Genomic DNA, 21581 nt, shown 5'->3' with positions numbered 1-21581 from the left:
CAGATATGACTGGAGTTATACTGGTCATGTTTGGTGATATTCCATGGTGCTAGAATAAGTAGGCTCAAGTTAAGAGCCGCCGAGATCATGCCACTGCGCTCCAGCCTGGATGACAGGGTGAGACTCCAATTCCGTCTCAGACAAACAAACAAAACCATCCAGGTTCCAAACCTAAAGTGTAGGGTATGGCACATGTTCTCAGGGCAAAAGCTGGTTGTCCCATTTGCTTACCTCCCAGGGTTTTTTTGTTTCTAGTTGTTTTTGGTCTTTGAAAAATTTCTGCTGTCCTGCTAGCTTGGTGATTCATTTAAAAAAAGTATTTTTTGTTATTTTGTCTGACCTTTTAAGCTATTTTTATTGGGAATGCCATTCCAGCGCTCTTATAAAATAAAAAATGAGTCTCTCAATTGTGTCTTTCTTTTACCTACTAAAAAAACCTACTAAAATTAGATTTTGTTGGTTGTGATTTTTATCTTGCTTATTCTGAGAATTTTTAAATTAAAAGATGATTCAGTTTAAATCTGATTTTTAAATGCTGCTCTTTCCAACTGAAATAACTAATATTTGTGAACCAAAAGCCTGATTTAGAATTTTCTTCATTGCTTTATACTGTAAACCAAGAAGTATCTGAGACAAGTCTCAATCAATTTAGGGGGTTTGTTTTGCCAAGATTAAGGACACACCCATGACACAGCCTCAGGAGATCCTGATGACAACATGTGCCCAAGGCGGTTGGAGCACATCTTGGTTATCTATACATTTTAGGGAGACATGGGACATCAATCAATATATGTGAAATGGCTGTTGGCCAGCTAGCTCAGTTGATTAGAGTGTGGTACTAATGACACCAGGGTTGCAGGTTCAGTCCCCTTACAGGCTAATTGTTTTGGCCAGGCACGGTGGTGCATGCCTATAGTCTCAGCTACTTGGGAGGCTGAGGCAGGAGAATTGCTTGAACTTAAAGGGTGGAGGTTGCAGTGAACTGAGATTGCACCACTGCACTCCAGCCTGGGTGACAGAGTGAGACTCCATCTCAAAAAAAAAAAAAAAAAAAAAATTAAATTAAATAGCTAAAATGTCCATTGGTTCAGTCCAGAAAGACGGGACAACTCAAAGCAGGGTAGGAGGCTTCCAGGTCATAGTAGATACAAGACATTCTTCCGGGTTTCCAATTAGCCTTTCACTGAATATACAATTTACAGGAATAGTGTTACTTATGCTGTAGTCTGGTTTAGTGAAACAATTAGGCAAAGGAAGCAATCAGATATACATTTGTCTCAGGTGAGCAGAGGGATGATTTTTGAGTTCTGTCTGTCCTTTGCCCACAGGAATTTCCTTGTAGGCAAATTATGAGGGAGGTATGTAGTTTTTTAATCGTTTAATTCCTTGTAGGCAAATTGTGAGGGAGGTATGTAGCTTTTTAATCTCACTTAGAAATAGATTGGGAGGGCCCGGTGCAGTGGCTCACGCCTGTAATCCCAGCACTTTGGGAGGCTGAGGCGGGTGGATCACCTGAGGTTGGGAGTTCGAGACCAGCCTGACCAACATGGAGAAACCCCATGTCTACTAAAAATATAAAATTAGCTGGGCGTAGTGGCACATGCCTGTAATCCCAGCTACTCGGGAGGCTGAGGCAGGGGAATTGCGTGAACCCGGGAGGCGGAGGTTGTGGTGAATGGAGATTGCACCATTGTACTCCAGCCTCGGCAACAAGAGTGAAACTCCATCTCCAAAAAAAAAAAAACCAACAAAAAACCACACACACAGGAATAGATTGGGAGGCAGGTTTGCCCTATGTGGTTCCCAGCTTGACTTTTCCCTTTAGTTTAGTGATTTTGGGGTTCTGAGATTTATTTTCCTTTCACAATACTTTTATACTTTGTTATACTTTTTTGTATACTTTGTATATTCTGAAATTAAGATGTCAGAGTGAGGAGGCATTTTTATAATAGTGTTTTTAAAATAATTTTTCTTTTCAATTCAACTTGAAACAATGAAAATACTTTAAATTACTTCTAGAAAGAACTCTGAATTCACAAAATTAACCACTCCTTTTGTATGTTATAGTTTCCAATCTGAGTATACCTACATAAATGTTTGATTAGGTTACCAGTTGTTTGCTCTGCATCACTGGGCCAATTATTTAGCTTTTCTGTGCCTTAATCATTTCTTCTTATGTAAAATGGGAATATGATAGTACTAACCACCTGATGTCATTGCTAGGATTAAATAGCTAGTGCATGTAAAGACTTTTACATGGTGCCTGGCACAAGATAATCATGGAATAACTGGTAGCTGCTGCTGCTGTTACTATTTTCAGCTTCAGAATCAAAACAACTCATACATTATTCTGCATTTTTCAGGTATGTGCCAGTCAAAGATCTACTGGGAATTTATAAGAAACTCTATGGTCGAGAAGTCATCACTGAAAATGTAATTGTTGATTGTTCACATATCCAGTTCTTAGAAATGTAAGTGTAACTCAGAGGACAATTTGCAGCTGATTTTGTTGTGACTTCCTTAGCACAGTTTTTATGTTTTTGTTTCCTGAGACTGGATTTCGGATTTATGGATTCTGCTTATTCAAAGGCAGTTGCAGGACAGTGGATGAGGACGGATGGAACTTTTTCTTCGTTATTTGCTTCATTTCTCTGTTAGAAACTGCAACTCACAGCCAAAATTATTGTTTATGTTGCAGGTATGGTGAGATGCTAGCTGTTTCCAAGGTAAAGTCTTCATTCTTCCCAATCTTAAAGGATTATAAAGATACCAGGAATAGTACCGTATGTATTTTATTTTTTCTTTCTCTCTGCCATAGTTATATCCCACTTACTCTACAAAGTCCCCGTTTTTGGTGGAACAATTCCAAGAGTATTTTCTTGGAGGACTGGATGATATGGCGTTTTGGTCCACTAATATTTACCATCTAACAAGCTTCATGTTGGAGAATGGGACCAGGTGAATTCATATTCCATTTCTATTACCAATCAGTCCCTGCCTTTTTACCCCATCCCCCAACATAACTCTCAGGTTTTTCAACTGATCACATAAAAACAAACAAAATAATCTCATGAAGTGCTTTCTTAACCTATTCAAAGAGGTAAAGAATGGAAACTCAGTAATCTTGTAAACCCAGCTGGTTCCCATCCAGTTGGCTTGGTTGATGCCACTTGTGTTTTTGAAATAGAGAGACAGTTATTGCAAAATTTGGGGTCTGTGAGATATGGCTCAGCCAGGCAGGAATCAGTCTCCATAGGTGTGCTCCATTTGTTTCTTTCTTTTTATTTTGAGACAGTCGTGCTCTGTTGCTCAGGTTGGAGTACAGTGGCACGATCTTGGCTCACCGCAGCCTCTGCCTCCCAGATTCAAGGGCGTCTCGTGCCTCAGCCTCCTAATCAGCTGGGACTGCAGGTGTGCACCACCATCCCTGGCTAAGTTTTTTGTATTTTTAGTACAGATAGGGTTTCAACATATTGGCCAGGCTGGTCTCAAACTCCTGGCCTCAAGTGATCCACCTGCCTTGGCCTCCCAAAGTGCTGGGATTACAGGTGTGAGCCACTGTACCTGCAGGTCCCAGAGTGGCTGTGTTCTTGCTGTAGCGAGCAGCAGTGATGTGATGACACACCTCTCCACCCTGACTACACTCTCAGGGTTTGAGGGTGTCAAAGGATACCTCACCTAATACTAAAAAAAAAAAAAAAAAAAAAAAAAAAAAAAAACAGAAGCAGAGCGATAGCTACATACCCCCACCACACACTCCAACACAAAATGAAAAATAAATGCATTTGTAAAACATTCTGTTGAAATTTGACATCTAGCCCAGATGGGATAGCTGCTGAATCTCCAGTTCCTTTTCTTCTAAGCATGCTCAGGACAAGTGTTAATCATAAACTCAGCCCAAATATAGGTCAGGTACACTGTGATTGTCCCCACTTCTAGCTGTAGTAGATCATTAGATTCTCACAGAGTCTTAACACCACACCTAGATCAGAGGGAGCCAAGGTTCTTCTGATAACCCATTTATTTCTTTTTCTTTTCTTTTTTTTTTAAGAGCACATGTGTTTTTGTTTTTTATTTTTGAGACGCGGTCTTGTTCTGTCACCCAGGCTGGAGTACAGTGGCATGATCTCAGCTCACTACAACTCCACTTCCTGGGCTCAAGTGATTCTTGTGCCTCATCCTTGAGTACCTGGGACCACAGGCTCACACCACCGCACCGGGCTAATTGTAGTTTTGGTGGAGACGGGGTTTTCCCATGTTGCCCAGGCTGGTCTCCACTTCCTGAGATCCAAGTGATCCACCCACCTCGGACTCCCAAAGTGCTGGGATTACAGGCATGAGCCACCACGCCTGACTGAAGAACCCATTTCTTTTTTTTCTTCTTTCTTCTTCTTCATTTTTTTTTTTTTTTTTTTTTTTTGATACAGAGTCTCTCTCTGTCGCCCAGGCTGGAGTGCAGTGCATGATCTCGGCTGACTGCAACCTCCACCTCCCAGGTTCAAGTGATTTTCCTGCCTCAGCCTCCCGAGTAGTTGTGACTACAGGCACGCACCACCACATCCAGCTAATTTTTGTATTTTTAGTAGAGACGGAGTTTTGCCATGTTTGTTGGCCAGTCTGGTCTCGATCTCCTGACTTTAAGTGATCCACCCACCTCTGCCTCCCAAAGTGCTGAGATTACAGGCGTGAGCCACTACGCCTGGCCCAGAGAACCCATTTCTGACCATACTGTTGGACTTGGAGCCTCTCCCTACTGCTGACCTGAACCAGGTTGGGATGTGGGTGTCGTTAGGAAGCACGGGGCAGCCCCTGAATCAGGGAAAGGGCAGAGTGGGAAGCTTAGGCTGTACCACCAACAGTGGGAAAGAGGGTTCTCTGGGCAGGACCTGTGCCTGGGAGACTGTTCCAGGTCAGGATCATAGCAGAGTTGGCTGTCTGTAAGTTGGAATGGCCTACAGAATGTAGGTCTAGAATATTATACTGGGTGATGATCCTTTACCCTTATGAACATTTGCTAGTTACCAAACAATGTTAACCATAATTACGTGTTGTGTTGATTTGAAACAAAATTCCCTTTGATGACAAATTTGACCTTAGCTTGGTACATAATAAACTTGTTTTTAACACTCAGTGAGTAACAATTTGGCAGGGATAGCAATCTCATATGAATGCCACTTTTAATAGTGAAATAAACCTCAACTAAAATCCCCAAGCTGTCCTGTGGATGTGGGTTTTTAGGTGCATACTGCCGTGGTTGTACAGAATTTAAGAGATCTGCCACTCACTACTGAGTTATCTGGAACAAGCTGCTAAACCTTCCAAAATCTTATTTCCTCACCTGTAAAATTGGGACAGCAATACTATTTTCATCATAGGATTTTTGTGAGGAGTAAATTAGATCAGTTATGTAAAGGGTTTAGCATAGAGTAAGCACTTACTAAGTGTTGATTACTATTATTATTATTAGAAGGAAGAAAAGCTTATATTGGAAGGACTCATTGCTGAGTGGGTTGACCTGTACTTACTTGTTTTTTATAATCCAGACTGGAAAACATTTTTTGGTGTTCATTTTTGATTTGGTTCTCCAAATAGCTAAGGAAAGATGTATAGCTGGACCTTATTCTTTCATTAGGAAAAGATAATTGAGAACGTATTTCTTGTCTCTTGATCCCTGTTCTAATTTACCAAGGTATAAAATTCCATGAGTTGATTGCTTCTTTGCATACATATACAAAGAAAGATTCATCAGAATTTATGAAAATTTATGGGAAATTCAGAGAAGTCTCCAAAAAGAGACAACACACAAAAATTCATAACAGAAAGGAAAACACATATATGCTCATATTAACAGGCATTTCCCAGCTTACTAATGACAGGTTATCTTCCAAAACTCACTTATGTTATTTGGAACTTACGGTATATTTTCCCAAAAAAGCAATGAAATAGTGGTAGTTACATTCCCAGCCAGAACTCTACTCACCTCAAACTCTATTTGAAAGTACAGTGCTAATGCCGTAAGGCTGTCTTCTGCATCCTGTGGTGGAGAAGAAAAGGTTCAAAGAGAGAACCTTTTCCTCAGCTCAAACCTGGCTAGAGAAATGTTTTGGTAGGAAGAGTTTGCCTTCAGCTTTTTCCCACCTCCTTTTGGAATTCCTTTTTCAGCAGCTAATTTTCCTCATCCCTACACTCCACATTACTTCTGTATTATGCCAGCCTCCCTCAGTGACCTCCGTGCAAATCGTTTTAAGATAGTCTTCATTCCAGAATACTCTTCTTATGTTAATACCTACTTCCTCAATGCTTGTGTTCAGTGTTGGGGGAAAGCCTCCCCCAATGTCAGAGTTTATCTCTTACATTCTCAGAAGCTTTTTCACTTGTAAAAGGGGATCCTTCATTAGCTATTTAATTATTGAAATTATGGATTTTTTTAAAGAAATGAAATGGAGAAATTCTGACACATTTAGGCATAAATGTGTATAATTAGGCAGAAGGTGACATAATTGGGAACCAGTTTTGATCACAGTCTCAAATTCTGAGACATTTCGTGTTAGCGTGGAACAGCTCAGCAGGTGGAGCGGGGAGGGAAGAGAAAGGCTGAGTCTGGGGTGACTGGCAGTGTGGGGCTGCCTGGATTACCATGATAGTGACAGCCGTCAGCCTATCCACCCTTTCTGGGAGAACATGGGCTCTTACTTGGTCCTGTTTGGCTAGATAATGAATACTTTAAGCCTTTGGGAGCTGATTGAAGCGCACTACCGATTCTCGGTAAAATTCATGCTTGAGAGGTAGACAAATGCCTAACTCATTTGACTGTTTCCCCAGTGACTGCAACCTACCTGAGAACCCTCTGTTCATTGCATGTGGTGGCCAGCAAAACCACAGCCAGGGGTAAGTGGATTCCAAAATTGTTCATAGAAGAAGGACATCTCACCTGAAGGGGATCCCCTATGGAGCTTGAGAACATGGGATTTGTTGAGAGACAGCTGTAGGTTCAGCTTCCAGATTTGTCACTTGCAGCTGTGTGATTTTTAAAGAAGCTGCTTGATTTTTGGAGCTATAGCTTCCTCCTTTTGCAAAATGGAAAAAACACATCAGCACTTCCAGAATTATGGTGTGGATGACATGCAGTGGTGGATGTAAAGCAATTTGCACATATTGAGTTGCTCATTAAATGGTAGGTAGTGGCTGGGCACAGTGGCTCATACCGGTAATCCTAGCACTGTGGGAGGCTGAGGCAGGAGGATCCCTTAAGTCCAGGAGTTCAGGACCAGACTCGGCAACATAGTGAGACCCCATATCTACAAAAAAATGAACAAAATTAGCCAGGCGTGGTGGTGTGTGCCTGTAGTCCCAGCTACTTGGGAGGCTGAGGTGGGAGGATTGCTTGAGCCTAGGAGGTTGAGGCTGCAGTGAGCTGAGATCACGCCAATGCATTCCAGTCTAGGCAACAGAGTGAGACCTTGTCTCAAAAAAAGAAAAAGGAAATGTAGTTAATATTATTATAACTATCAATATTATTGTCTTACTCATAAACTTTACCCAGATAGACAGTGTGGGGAGAAGCCCTCTGTGGTAAGGGCCAGAGGCCTGATTTGTATTTTAAGAAATGATATTTTCTGCTGGAGTCAAGTGCCAACCACCAGTCATTTATGCATTCATTTAATAAGTTATTAATATTATAAATACGTGTGTATTTATTATTAATAAAATATAACAATAAAATAATACAAACAATAAATTATCATTTATTAATCAGTAGGTGCCAGGAACTGGTTCAGGCACTAGAGATATCATTGTGAACAAGACAGAAACAGTTCCTGCTCTCAGGTATATGGCCTGGAAAGTACTAAACAAGTTAATTGTGCACATTGTTAAGTGTTAGGAAGAAAAAATGCAAGGTGCTCTGGGGATTTGCCACAGAGCGTCCTGGCGTGGGCACAGGAGAGCTCTCCTTGAAGTGATGGCTTAACCAAGATATTTAAGGATAGTCAAGAGTGAGATACTAAAAAATAGAGTATTGCAATGAAAGGTGCTGAGAGGAATGATCTTAGCACTTTGGAAGAATGAAAATTACACAGAAAGGGCTCAGTGAAGTCCTCATTGTTTGTTCTATTTGAATTGGATAAGGTTTGTTGTTTTTGTTTTTTTTTCTCCTAGCAAACCTAGCATCTCCTTCAACATATTTTTGTTGTTTTTTAATCATGTCGGACACCTTTCCATTAGGCTTGCAATCTTTCTTCGGGTTGTCAGAACCCTGACACTAGTTGGTGTCGTGCCCAGGGCCCTGTCACTTAGGCTTTTGTCCACTCCCTACTTCAGTCATTTCTGAAGCCTCTCTGGCTCCCTGAGTCATCTGCTTTATGGCTGATTGACATATCTGAATGTGAAAATGTATTTTTATTGTATAATTAATTCTAATATGTCTTTGAAGATAAATCAGTATGCCAGCCGGGCACAATGGCTCACGCCTGTAATTCCAGCACTTTGGGAGGCCAAGGCAGGTGGATCACCTGAGCTCAGAAGTTCAAGCCCAGCCTGGCCAACATAGTGAAACCCCATCTCTATTAAAAATACAAAAAAATTAGCCGGGTGTGGTGGTGCATGCCTGTAGTTCCAGGCTACTCAGGAGGCTGAGACAGGAGAATTGCTTGAACTCAGGAGGCAGAGGTTGCAGTGAACCGAGATCGCGCCACTGCACTCCAGCCTGGGTGACAGAGCAAGACTGCGTCTCAAAAAAATAAATAAATAAAAATAAATAAATAAATAAATAAGTGAATAAATCAGTATGCCTACATACCAGTTTCCCCACCAGCTGACACCTGTTTCTTTCCCTTTTATGTGAAATGTTGAAATATCTACTTTTTTCATAATCTGGAAAGAATTGAAGCCTTTTGCTCCTACCATAGAGCTCTGATATTATAGGAACTATTTTTTCTAAGGATAGGCTTTTAAGCCTTAGAAATGTGTTTACTAAAAGATTTCATGAAATGAAGGTTTTTGTAAAATTTTGTTTTCTGTGTTGCTCCTTCAGCCTTCTGATGTTAAAATTTTGTAGTCTTTTAACCTGTGATTAACATGACTATATTCTTTAACTCAGTTTTTCAGGGGATTAATTGTTTTCTCAGTTGTAACCAGTTTATTCCTCTTTGTCTTCAACAGCTCGAAAATGCAGAAAAATGATTTTCACAGAAATTTGACTATATCCCTAACTGAAAACATTACCAGGAATATAAACTATACTGAAAGAGGAGTGTTCTTTAGTGTAAATTCCTGGACCCCGGTAAGAATTTTCTGCTCTAAGTTGGGGAAGAGGAATGCTGCTTCTTGAGATATCTTGTTTTGCTGAGTCCCTGGGTATTTATTTGTCCATTGAAAGTTACCTGTGGTGGGGTGTGGTGGCTGGAAGGCTGAGGTGAGAGGATCCCTTGAGGCCGGGAGTTTGAGACCTGTCTGGGCAACATAGCAAGACCTTGTCTCTACAAAAATAAATAAACTAGCTGGGTGTGATGGCTGTGCCTGTTGTCACAGCTGCTTGGGAGGCTAAGGCAGGAGGATTGCTTGAGCCCAGGAGTTCGAGGCTACAGTGAGCTATGATCATGCCAGTGCACTCCAGCCTGGGCCTAAGCATGAGCCAGGCCAGCAAGTACTCTTGGCATCCATATGTGGTTTGTTCTGAAGATGCCCTGAGTCTGCACCTCAGTGGTCTCTGTCAAGTCAAGATGACCCTGGGCACCCAGGCCAGTCCTTTTTGGACTTAGTCCCAAAGGCGTTCACAATGTTGAAGGCTCACTTTGCAGAGCCCCATTGTGTATGAAATTCATCAACGAAGTTATCTATTAGGACACTCTACTGGGGGATATAAAATGAAAGACAAATGAACTCTGACCCTTAAAAAAGTTCAGTCTAAAAGGAGTGATAAATACAAAAATAACCATTATGTGAGTAGACTGCAACACATACCACGGTGAGGTAAGGGGATCGTTAGATAGCAGGAAGAAAGGGTGTGGTAGCTCATGCTTGTAATGCCAGCACTTTAAGTGGCTGAGGCAGGTGGATTACTTGAGCTCCGGAGTTTGAGGCCAGCCTGGGTAACATAATGAGAACCTGTCTCTACAAAAAAAATAACAAAAAATTAGCTGGGCGTGGTGGTGTGCACTTGTAGTCCCAGCTATTCCAGAGGCTGAGGTGGGAGGATTGCTTGATCCTGGAAGGGAGAGGTTGCAGTGAGCTAAGGTTGCACCACTGCACTCCAGCCTGGGTGCTAGAGTGACACCCTGTCTCAAAAAAAAAGGGAGAAAAGCTTCACCTTGGAGGCTATCAGACAGAGAAGGCTTCCTGGAGGAGGGAACATTCAAGTTAGGCCTTGGACAGTAGATAGTATTTCATCAGTGAGAGTACATTTCTGTTAGTGGATTGGGAAAGTTTCAGGTGTTGGGAAATCTGAGTAGTTGTATTTGCCTGGAGCATAGGACAAGGAATATGAGTTACTGTGAGAGGCTTAGGAAGCTAAGTAGGCATTGGACTGTAGTGGGCTCTTAATGTCAGAAGGATTTAGACAACTTTGTGAATGGGGTCTCTGGGAATTGGGGAAGGGCCTGGTTTAGGTTTAATGCCCTGCTGTCACTGCCTTAAAATTCTTAACATTTTTTTTTTTTTTTGAGACAGAGTCTTGCTCTGTTGCCCTGGCTAGAGTTCAGTGGCACCATCTCAGCTCACTGTAACCTCTGCCTCCTGGGTTCAGCAATTCCCTGCCTCAGCCTCCTGCGTAGCTGGGATTACAGGCCACCCGCCACCATGCCCGGCTACTTCTTGTATTTTTAGTAGAGACGGGGTTTCGCCATGTTGGCCAGGCTGGTCTTGAACTCCTGACCTTAGTAATCCACCCACCTGGGCCTCCCAAAGTGCTGGGATTACAGGCATGAGCCACTGCCCCTGGCTTTAACAATTTTTTAACAAAAGGCTGCATGTTTTAATTTTGCCCTGATCTCCTTAAATTATGTAGCTGGTCCTGGATCAGGGAGGGGGACCTCTCTCAAAGCACGTGTCATTTTGTCTTGCCATATTTGGATTTTCTCCTTTCAAAAAAATGAATTGTCTGAGGAGGGACTTTATGTTCCCAGTGTCTGTCATGGTGCCTGGCATACAGTAGGAGCTGATTAATTGCTTCCTAGATGAATGAGCAAGTCAGAGCTGGGCTTTAGGATGAAGCAATCTATGCATGGCCTGCCAGTGAGATTAGAATGGGCAAAGCAGAAGGTATAGTCGTGCCTGAAAGATCCTGAGACCCTGTCCTTTCCCAGAGCCTGAGCCATCTGGGCTGCCTTAATGCTCTGAGCCAATTGAGCTCTGCTTTGGAGCAGACCTAGGAAGTCTTGTTTGGTCTCTTGTCACCCTTGGGCAGATTTAGAGTTGTGTCCCCTTAACTTGGATGGATCTAGTATCTGGTCAGCTTGTTCAGGGCCATTCTAGTTTGTGCTTTTGTCTCTGCAGTAACCGCATTAAGAACCATTCAACATCTCAAGCTGAGTGGCTTGTCCCCCAAATTCTCTGGCATATGGCTTTTAGCACTCTGCATGTGACCTCTCACGCCTGCCTGGCAGCAAATACAGTCGCATCTCAACTTGGGTGTGGTTTGGAGGATATCTTGTTTTTTTTTGTTTTGTTTTTTGAGACGGAGTCTTGCTCTGTCACCCAGGCTAGCATGCAGCAGCACAATCTCGGCTCACTGCAACCTCCATCTCCCAGGTTCAAGTGATTTTCCTGCCTCAGCCTCCCGAGTGACTGGGACTACAGGCGCCCACCACCATGCCCAGCTAATTTATATATTTTTAGTAGAGACGGGATTTCACTATATTGGCCAGGCTGGTCTTGAACTCCTGACCTTGTGATCCGCCCACCTCGACCTCCCAAAGTGCTAGGATTACAGGTGTGAGCCACCATGCCTGGCCGGTCTGGAGGGTATCTTTGGCATCCTGGTGGTGTTCCAGTTTATTTGTTTGTTAAAAATATATACATATATACAAATACAATTAAAGTTCTGGATTGAAAGGACTTGTGCTTTTTGTTGTTGTTGTTGAGACAGGGTCTCATTCTGTTGCTCAGACTGGAGTGCAGTGGTGAGGTCTCAGCTCACTGTAACGTCAGCCTCCTGGGTGCAGGTGATCCTCCCAGCACAGCCTCCCAAGTAGCAGGGATTACAGGCACGCTCCACCACCCTTGGCTAATGATTTGTATTTTTTGTTGAGATGGGGTTTCTCCATGTTGCCCAGGCTGGTCTCAAACTCCTGGGCTCAAGCACCCCTCCTGTCTCAGCCCCCTAAAGCGCTAGGATTATAGGTGTGAGCCACTGCACCTGGACAGATTTGTCTTTTAAAAAATTTTAGTCCAGTGGGCATGGTGGCTCATGTCTGTAATCCCAGCACTTTTGGGGGAGCCAAGGCGGGTGAATCGCTTAAGGTCAGGAATTTGAGACCAGCCTGGCCAGCATGGTGAGACCCCATCTCTATTAAAATACAAAAATTAGCTGGGTGTGGTGGTGAGCATCTGTAATCCCAGCTTCTAGGGAGGCTGAGGCAGGAGAATTGCTTGAACCCAGGAGGCGGAGGTTGCAGTGAGTTGAGATCGTGCCACTGCACTCCAGCCTGGCGACAGAACGATAACTCTTTCTACCCATGCTGGTCCCAGCCTCTCGGGCTATAACTCTACTGTCCCTCAGCATAAGTTGGGGGTATGATTTCACTATCCTAATTGCCTGTCCTAAGTGATCTTACTTGCTGAAAGGAACTAATGTTCTATTGTTTAGCACTTCTAAAAACTAATTTCCTTTACACAAGTTTAGTATTTTGGACAGGAAACAGTAGCTTTGTTGATTACGCTAAGTGTCCTTATTTTCTGTAATGATTCTTTTATTTCAGGGTTCCATGTCCTTTATCTACAAGGCTTTGGAAAGGAACGTAAGGACAATGTTCATAGGTGGCTCTCAGTTGTCACAGAAGCACATCTCCAGCCCCTTAGCATCTTACTTCTTGTCATTTCCTTATGCGAGGCTTGGCTGGTACGTATAAGTTTATCTGACCTGTGAATGTTTTCTGCAGTATTAATTTTATTCAGTCATTCTGCAACTGTTTTTTATTTTATTTTATTTTTGAAACAGAGTCTCACTTTGTCACCCAGACTGGAGTGCAGTGGCTTGATCTTGGCTCACTGCAACCTCTGTCTCCCAGGTTCAAGTGATTCTCTGCCTCAGCTTCCCAGTGGCTGGGATTTACAGGTGCGTGCCACCATACCTGGCTAATTTTTATATTTTTAGTGGAGACAAGGTATCACCATGTTGGCCAGGCTGATCTTGAACTTCCGGACCTAAGTGATTCTCCCGCCTCAGCCTCCCAAAGTCCTGGGATTACAGGCATGAGCCACTGTGCCCAGCCCTCTGCAACTGTTTTAAATGGCGCTTGTTAGCACCTTGTTTGTCAATCAATTCATCATCAACAAAAGCATTAATTTATTTGATTAAAAAAATTTTTTTTCTGTACTAGAGATGGGGTCTTGCTATGTTGCCTAGGCTGGTCTCAAACTCCTGGGCTCAAGCGATCCACCTGCCTCAGCCTCCCAAAGTGCTGGGATTACAAGCATGAGTCACTGCACCTGACAAAAGCATCAATTTAATGGTTAAGTTATTGTAACAATGAAATGATCTCCTTACACTTGGTCAAATATGTTTAAATACAAGGAACTTTTGGTTTCCTAAATAATCACAACAATAAAGGATTATTTCATGGAATTTTTGTAAAGCTCTGATGTTCTTGGAGATATATTCTTACAGATTTCTTTTGTAATCTAATAACATTAGAAGGTTGTAAGCAGATAGCTGTTATAGTGATTTAAATATTGTAGCTTCATATGGTAAAAGCTGGTATACCATGACAGTTTTATAAAGAGAAAGTTAGGAATTCCTCTGATTTTAAAATTCAACCAAAACTAAGCCCCGCAAAATAAATAAATAAAAACAAAACAAAACAAAACAACAGGAACATACAAAACTAAGCCCAAGTATATAAAAGTGACCATTTTCTGGAAGTTTGGATGAAGGCTTTTTTAAAAAAATCACACTCCTTAATTCCAAAGGGCATCGCATTTCCTTGGCACAATTTCCTGACTGTCCTTCCTTTCGGGGCCTCTGTGCATTTAGCTCTAGTGCGGGAGACTGGGAGGTGAATGCTGTCTTTACTGTTCGTTCACTTGTGTGTAATGGCTCTTCTTGGCCACCTCCCTGAAAGATCCAAAAGGCCTCCTGCTGGGCTGGCAGCTACACAAGCACAGCCAGCCACAGGGGCATCCCTAGGGCCATTACTGGCCAGCATTGAGCCTCCAAAGTGCAGAGAACAGCAGTGGATCCACTGGAGTGTCTGCCCCTCCCACCAGGTATCATAGCCTTAAACAACTGCTCTTGCCTTTTTCCTTTGTTCTGCCATTTGTTCTGATTTCGGCTTACTGGAACCTCCGCCTCCTGGGTTCAAGCGATTCTTCTGCCTCAGCCTCCAGAGTAGCTGCGATTACAGGTGCCTGCCCCCATACCCAGCTAATTTTTGTATATTTAGTAGAGACAGGGTTTCACCATCTTGGCCAGGCTGGTCTCGAACTCCTGACCTCAGATGATCCACCACCTCGGCCTCCCAAAGTGCCGGGATTACAGGCATGAGCCACCATGCCCAGCCTGCCATTTATTCTTGATGTGGCAGTAAGAACTAGAATAAACAAATGACTTTTGGTCTTTCCAGCTACAGTAGTGACACTTGAACCTTTGACTCGGTTTATCCAGCTCTATAGCTGGTGGCTTGTGGAATCTCATCTAAACTACTAAATATGTTGAACACTTGATTTCTTGATTTGGCCCACTACCAGGTGCCTGTGCGGCTATGGTAGAAACATAGTCTATTTCACACAAGCTTGCCTTTGGTCAGGTAACACACTCAAATGAGTTGAGCAGATCAGAAAGTGGCCTGAGCCATTGGCTGGAGGGACTTGGCTGGACTCGAATTTCCTCTTTACTCTCAGGCAAGCCCTGGTTTTGTGTATAAGACAGGAAGCTTCATGAGGATACTCTTCATCCTCTCACGTTATGTGGTCCAAAAATGCTTAGAGGCCTTGATTTGTCCATTTTTATTTTATTTTTCCCCTTGAAGAATGAGACTGAATTTCTCAAACAATACAATGTCAGAAGTGAATATTCACAACAGTCACGCAGGGTAGAAAAGTCAGTGAGAGAAAGTGAATGGACTGGGCTCTAGAAAGGAAAGAAGCAGGCGACAGCTTTACCCCTAGTGCTCAGTGCATACCATGGTGGGTTCCTTCACTTCCCTAAGGGCAATGACCTCAGCTGACCTCAACCAGGATGGGTACGGCGACCTCGTGGTGGGCGCACCAGGCTACAGCCGCCCTGGCCGCATCCACATTGGGCGCGTGTACCTCATCTACGGCAATAAACTGGGTGTGCCGCCCGTTGACCTGGACCTGGACAAGGAGGCCCACAGGATCCTTGAAGGTTTCCAGGTGAGACACTATCTCATTCTTTCTCTTCTAGTGGTCAACAGCCACTGCTTACATTTTGTGGCAGATTCTCCAGGATGAGTAACTGATAACAAGAATAATTACAGTAACAAACAGCTGATGGTGTACATTTGTGAAGCACTTTTCATGTTTAAAACCATGTTTACATCATTTATTTTATTCTATCATTAGTCTAATACCTTCCAAAAACACACATGCTATTGAGAACTGCTTTGAGTGGCCAGTTGGGATGTGATTTCTTGATAATATAATTGATAATATAAAACCTCTTTATATACACACACACACACACACACACACACGAAATGTATGTATTTATAAAACTTTGTAAATATTTTAATTAATTAGTTTGTTTATTTATTTGAGATGGAGTCTCTCGCTCTGTCACCCAGGCTGGAGTGCAGAGGCGTAATTTCTGCTCACTGCAACCTCCGCCTCCTGAGTTCAAGCAACTTTCCTGCCTCAGCCTCCTGTGTAGCTGGAACTACAGGTGCACACCACCATGCCTGGCTAATATTTTTATTTTTAGTACAGATGCAGTTTCTCCATGTTGGCCAGGCTGGTCTCGAACTCCTGACCTCAGGTAATGCACCCACCTAGGCCTCCCAAAGTGTTGGGATTACAGGCGTGAGCCACCGTGCCTGGCCAGAATTTTAGATTCACAGAAAAGGTATAAAGACAGTACAGAGAGTTCCCATGTACTGTTTACTCATTTTCCCCTATGTTAACATCTTACAAAATCATGGTATACTTGTCAAAAATTAAGAATAAAAACAACATTGGTACATCACTACTAACTAAACGCCAGACTTTCTTTAGATTTCATTCTTTTGTCCTAAGTGGCTATTCATCACCTGAAAACACCTGCAGTGACTATAGACATTCGTCATGGAGTCCAAGCATTAATTCCTCCATAGAGCGCTAGGGTCCTGGAAAGTTTTTCTAACATCAGAGGCTTTAGTTTTTGTAACAGCAATAAGTGGGGGGGGGGGGGGGGCAGAGGGACGGGGTAGACAGAGCCCTGCTACTAGTCATCGACGAGTGTGGGGCTTTTGGTGACACTGTCCTGGCACTGCATTCTCTGAGTGTCAAGCGCCAGAGGGGGAAGGAACCCTAGACTTCCAGTCGGATCGTCGCGGTTCTTGTTCTGGGCAAGCCACTTACCCTTTTGCTGTGAAGTTAATCCTGTGAAGAGAAAATAAGGTGGCACACCTGAACATGCTTTTTTTTTTTTTTTGAGATAGAGTCTCTGTTGTCCAGATTGGAGTGCAGTGGCATGGTCTTGGCTCACTGCAGCCTCTGCCTTCTGGGTTTAAGTTATTCTCCCGTCTCAGCGTCCCAAGTAGCCAGGACTACAGGCATGCACCGCCATGCCTGGCTAATTTTTGTATTTTTAGTAGAGACAGGGTTTCACCATATTGGTAAGGCTGGTCTCGAACTCTTGACCTCAGGTGATCCGTCCACCTCAGCCTCCCAAAGTTCTGGGATTATAGGTATGAGCCACTGTACCCAGCCATGAACACGCTTTCAAAAATAAGAAGTACAATGGTTTATGATCTAGTTTAGGCTCTGATGAAAGGAGCTCTGAATCCAACATGTACAAATAAGGTGACTGGCTAGTGTATAAGGTCACAGTCCCAGAGGGACAGCATTTTTCACAGCCTTCTGACACCACATGAAAGATTTCCAGAAGACGTCTATCTAATCTTGTTGCTTCTTACTTCTCTACAAAGCCTTTCCCCGTCAGACTGTTGTGTAAAGTATAAACCTTTGGGTGCATATAGACAGGGAATAAGAGAGGAAACTGCTTCCTGTGGCTGCTAAACTCTCTCAAATACCACTTGGGTGAGAAAGGAAGTGGCTCCATGCCCTCCTCCCCCAGTGACCTTGAATAATTTCAAAGATGGCAAGATATAGGCATGGACGAGGGATGGGAATCCTGCCCTCAGGCCCTGACTGCAATGAGCATCTCCCTGTCCTCATAATGAAAGTTTATGATAGATATTTCAAGGCGTGGCCTGCTTTAAAATTCTATGCTCCTCTAGGAATGACTGGCTGGCCCATAGGAGGGCTGAACGGTGCAGCTGATGGTGATGAAATGAACCAGTCCTCAGTGGGCAGAGCCCTGAGTTATTGGTTCCCACCCTGCCCTAGCGTGTTTTGTGTCCCCAAGCAACCTTTTCTTGTTTATCAAGTTTCTGCCTTATAGAAAGGGGCAGTGCTTATAGATGCCACTGCACACAGGTGTGGAGAGATTACCCAATAAATAATGGACGTGGGTCCTGCAACATGTGTGTTATGTGGCAAGCACCACTGTGTGAAAGGCCATTTATTGTTAACGTAAGTTGTGAAAGAACTGGAGAACCTGGCCTGGCGCTGTTGCTCATGCCTATAATCCCAGCACTTTGGGAGGCCAACGCGGGCAGATCATGAGGTCAAGAGATCGAGACCAGCCTGCCTCACGTGGTGAAACCCCGTCTCTACTAAAAATACAAAATTAGCCAGGCGTGGTGGCACATGCCTGTAATGCCAGCTACTTGGGAGGCTGAGGCAAGAGAATAGCTTGAACCCAGGAGGCGGAGGTTGCAGTGAGCCGAGATCACGCCATTGCACTCTAGCCTGGCAATAAGAGCGAAACTCCATCTCAAAAACACACACAGAGAGAGAGAGAGAGACAGAGAGAGAGAGAGAGGGAGAGAGAGAGAGAGAGAGAGGAGAGAGAGAGAGAGAGAGAGAGAAAGAGAGAGAGAGAGAAAGAAAGAAAGAGAAAGAAAGAAAGAATGAATTGGAGAACCCAGTGAATTACTTTCAGGTCTATGCTGATTCCAGACAGTAGGATAAGAAAGATATAGAAAGTCCACTTTGGAAGAAAAGTGTCTCTGAAGAGATGGAGTTTTCCATCTGTAAACTGTTAAAGTGAGGATGCTAACAGTTCCTACCTCAATGCATTTAAAGTGCTTGGAACAATGTCTACAGCAGCACCGTCCTGCAGGACTTTCTGCACTGATAGGAATGTTCTGTAGCTGTGCTGTCCAGTGCGGGAGACATAAAACACAGGCTTTGAACATTTGAAATGTGGCTATTGCAACTGAGAAATTGAATTTTTATTATTTATTTATTTATTTTGTTTGTTTTGAGATGGAGTTTTGCTTTTGTCGTCCAGGCTGGAGTGCAGTGGCATGATCTCGGCTTACTGCAACTTCCGCTTCCCAGGTTCAGGCGATTCTCCTGCCTCAGCCTCCTGAATAGCTGGGATTACAGGTGCCCGCCACCACGCCTGGCTAATTTTTATATTTTTAGTGGACATGGGGTTTCACCATGTTGACCAGGCTGATCTCAAACTCCTCAGGTGATCTGCTCGCCTCGGCCTCCCAAAGTGCTGGGATTACAGGCTTAAGCCGCTGCACCAGGGCAGAAACTGAATTTTTAATTCTATTTAATGTTAATTACTTTAAATTTAAAGGTAACAGCCCTATTTGGCTAGGGGCTACCACCTTGGTCAGCATGGGTCTAGAACATCCTGAGTATTCAACAATTGTTAGCTACTGTTGCTGATGTTATATGATTATTATTTTATATACTTTCTTTTTTTGTTTGAGGTGGAGTCTTGCTCTGTTGCCTAGGCTGGAGTGCAGTGGCACAGTCTTGGCTCACTGCAACCTCCGCCTCCTGGGTTCAAGTGATTCTCCTGCCTGGGCCTCCAGAGTAGCTGGGATTACAGGCATGTGCCACCACGCCTGGCTAATTTTTGTACTTTTAGTACAAATGGGTTTTCACTGTGTTGGCCAGGCTGGTCTCGAACTCCTGACCTCAGGCGATCCACCTGCCTTGGCCTCCCAAAGTGCTGGGATTACAGGCGTGAGCCACCACACCCGGCCTATTTTAGGTACTTTCGAAGATAAGTTTTGTGCTTAATGTGGGTCAGAACATACATGAGGCTATTTTCTACAAACCTAGAACTCATAAGAAGCGACCCTTTACTTTCTGGCATCTCTGCTTCCTCTCAAGGCAGACAGACATGCTGAAAATGTACTTAGTGCAGAGCTCCCTGACTAATGTGTTGCAGATGTGTTACAGCTTGCTGCTGCACCTTCAGCTTTTGGGTGGCAGGGTTGGGGGGGTCCCCAGGCCTCTCTACTCCCTGGGAGTCAGGAGTGTTCTTTCCAAGGCTGTGGTTTAGCCCAGGGGAAGTAAACTTGTGCCTCTTCAGCCCTCAGGTCGGTTTGGCTCCGCCTTGGCTGTGTTGGACTTTAACATGGACGGCGTGCCTGACCTGGCCGTGGGAGCTCCCTCGGTGGGCTCCGAGCAGCTCACCTACAAAGTAAGGCTGCTGCTGGGGTAGGGTTGGAAGAGAATAGGGTGGCAGGGAGGGGACTCTGAGGGAGGCCAGTGCTGGGGCGAGCCCTTGGAGCAAAGCAGACAGCCAGTGTATCAGACAGAGCATTTGTGAGCAGATCATCTCAGGCCCCTATGGAGTTCTTGCTGTGACCTTGAGTTACCTTGTAACACCTGCTGCTGCCTCCCTGGCCTTATTTTGGCGCTATGGTTTCCCAGTGCCACCCGGTACTTTGCTCTTTTTCTCGTCCCCCACCATGCTGAATGCCAGTGAAGGGAGACAGAAATTCCAGCTAATCTGTAATTTCTGGTTATCAAAACAGCAAGGTGACTTCCCCGGACCTCTCCTCAAATGCTGGATCCCTGCCTGTTGCCTCCTTTCTTACTGAGGCAGAGATCCTGGGCCCTGGACCACAGGGCTTGCTTCCCACAGGTGCTTCCTACCACAGCAGGGCCCACGAATGTGTGACCGTGGAGGTCGAGGGCCCTCCCTTGCCGGCTGCCCTCCGCACGCTCACCTCTTGCCCCTTTCTCCTCACACTCCATTTCTAGACATGCCAGCAATCTGTCACATCCTGAACTCATCAGGCTGTCTCATTTTGCGACCTTTGCTCATACAGTTTCCTCTGCTTGAAAGGCTTTTTCTCCCGTCTTTCTTTAGGAGTGATAGTCACTTCTTGCCGAAACTATTACCTAACTCCTGGGTGAGGCTGATGCCTCTTTGTCCCCACATAGCATCCTGTGCTTGTACCTGTGTTATAGCCCCTCATCCCTGGGTGTCATAATGACCTGTATGCCAGCCTTTCAGAAGGATAGAGATTGGTCTTCTTTGTCATTGTGTACCTAGTGCATGGCTTATGATGGAAAAGAAGTGCTTGTAGAATGAATGGGGATTGAGACAGGCAAATTATAAGAGGAACTGATTGGTAACACATAATAAAATAGCACAGTGTGTATCCTCAGGCAGGCAAGTGGTACCGATGTGGTATGTTGGCATTCAGATGTGCCATGGTACAATGGGGTATAGCCCAGGGGCTTCATAGAAGAGCCTGAAACTGTGCTGGGCCTTGAAGTGGGCAAGGAGTTGAGTAAGTCATTCTGCAGGCACACTGCACAATTGTGTGTGGAGGATCTTGAGTAAGACATCACGGAGGCAAAGATATAAGTGCCATCATTTCTGCATTGCGGACTCTCATAGTCTGATGGAAGTGACAGACGTTAAACAAATTCCTTTCGGCCTAGCAGCAATGCATAGGATGGATTTCTGTCTGTCATCAAGCTCCCAACCATTGGGGGTGGTGATAATTTGACAAGGTCTTGCTTTAATTAAAAATATATTTTTCGTGGACCCAGAATCTCACTATGTTGTCCAGGCTGGTCTTGAACTCCTGTGGCCTCAAGCTATGTTCCCACTTGGGCCTCCCAAAGCACTAGGATTATAGGCATCAGCCACCATACCTGGACCCAGAGTCAGTCCTTTTTGTCTTGCTGTTATTTAAGGTTCTTGGGTCACCACCAGAGCCTCATGTCTGTCTGTTGTTTGTCTTTATCTAGGGTGCCGTGTATGTCTACTTTGGTTCCAAACAAGGAAGAATGTCTTCTTCCCCTAACATCACCATCTCTTGCCAGGTATGTTTACCACTTTAGCCAGGTGCAGAAACCTAGAACTTACTGTATCC

At 44.1% G+C, this 21581-nt stretch overlaps 1 protein-coding gene across 5 annotated transcripts in view; it reads left to right on the top strand.

Annotated features, from left to right (window-relative positions):
* Positions 1–21581, top strand: part of GPLD1 (glycosylphosphatidylinositol specific phospholipase D1) — a 69714-nt gene that overhangs the window by 25728 nt on the left and 22405 nt on the right. For all 5 annotated transcript variants that reach the window (XM_033216372.1, XM_033216374.1, XM_033216373.1 and 2 more), the window contains 9 exons: positions 2364–2471; positions 2699–2726; positions 2819–2958; positions 6823–6888; positions 9160–9280; positions 12915–13054; positions 15363–15549; positions 19778–19888; positions 21457–21531. In XM_033216372.1, the coding sequence (XP_033072263.1) occupies positions 2364–2471; positions 2699–2726; positions 2819–2958; positions 6823–6888; positions 9160–9280; positions 12915–13054; positions 15363–15549; positions 19778–19888; positions 21457–21531 (976 nt within the window). The remainder of the gene's footprint in view (positions 1–2363; positions 2472–2698; positions 2727–2818; positions 2959–6822; positions 6889–9159; positions 9281–12914; positions 13055–15362; positions 15550–19777; positions 19889–21456; positions 21532–21581) is intronic.

This window comes from Trachypithecus francoisi, unplaced genomic scaffold (assembly GCF_009764315.1).
Source record: "Trachypithecus francoisi isolate TF-2019V2 unplaced genomic scaffold, Tfra_2.0 Lachesis_group10, whole genome shotgun sequence".
NCBI lineage: Eukaryota > Metazoa > Chordata > Mammalia > Primates > Cercopithecidae > Trachypithecus > Trachypithecus francoisi.
This window is presented reverse-complemented; position numbering and strand designations above follow the sequence as displayed.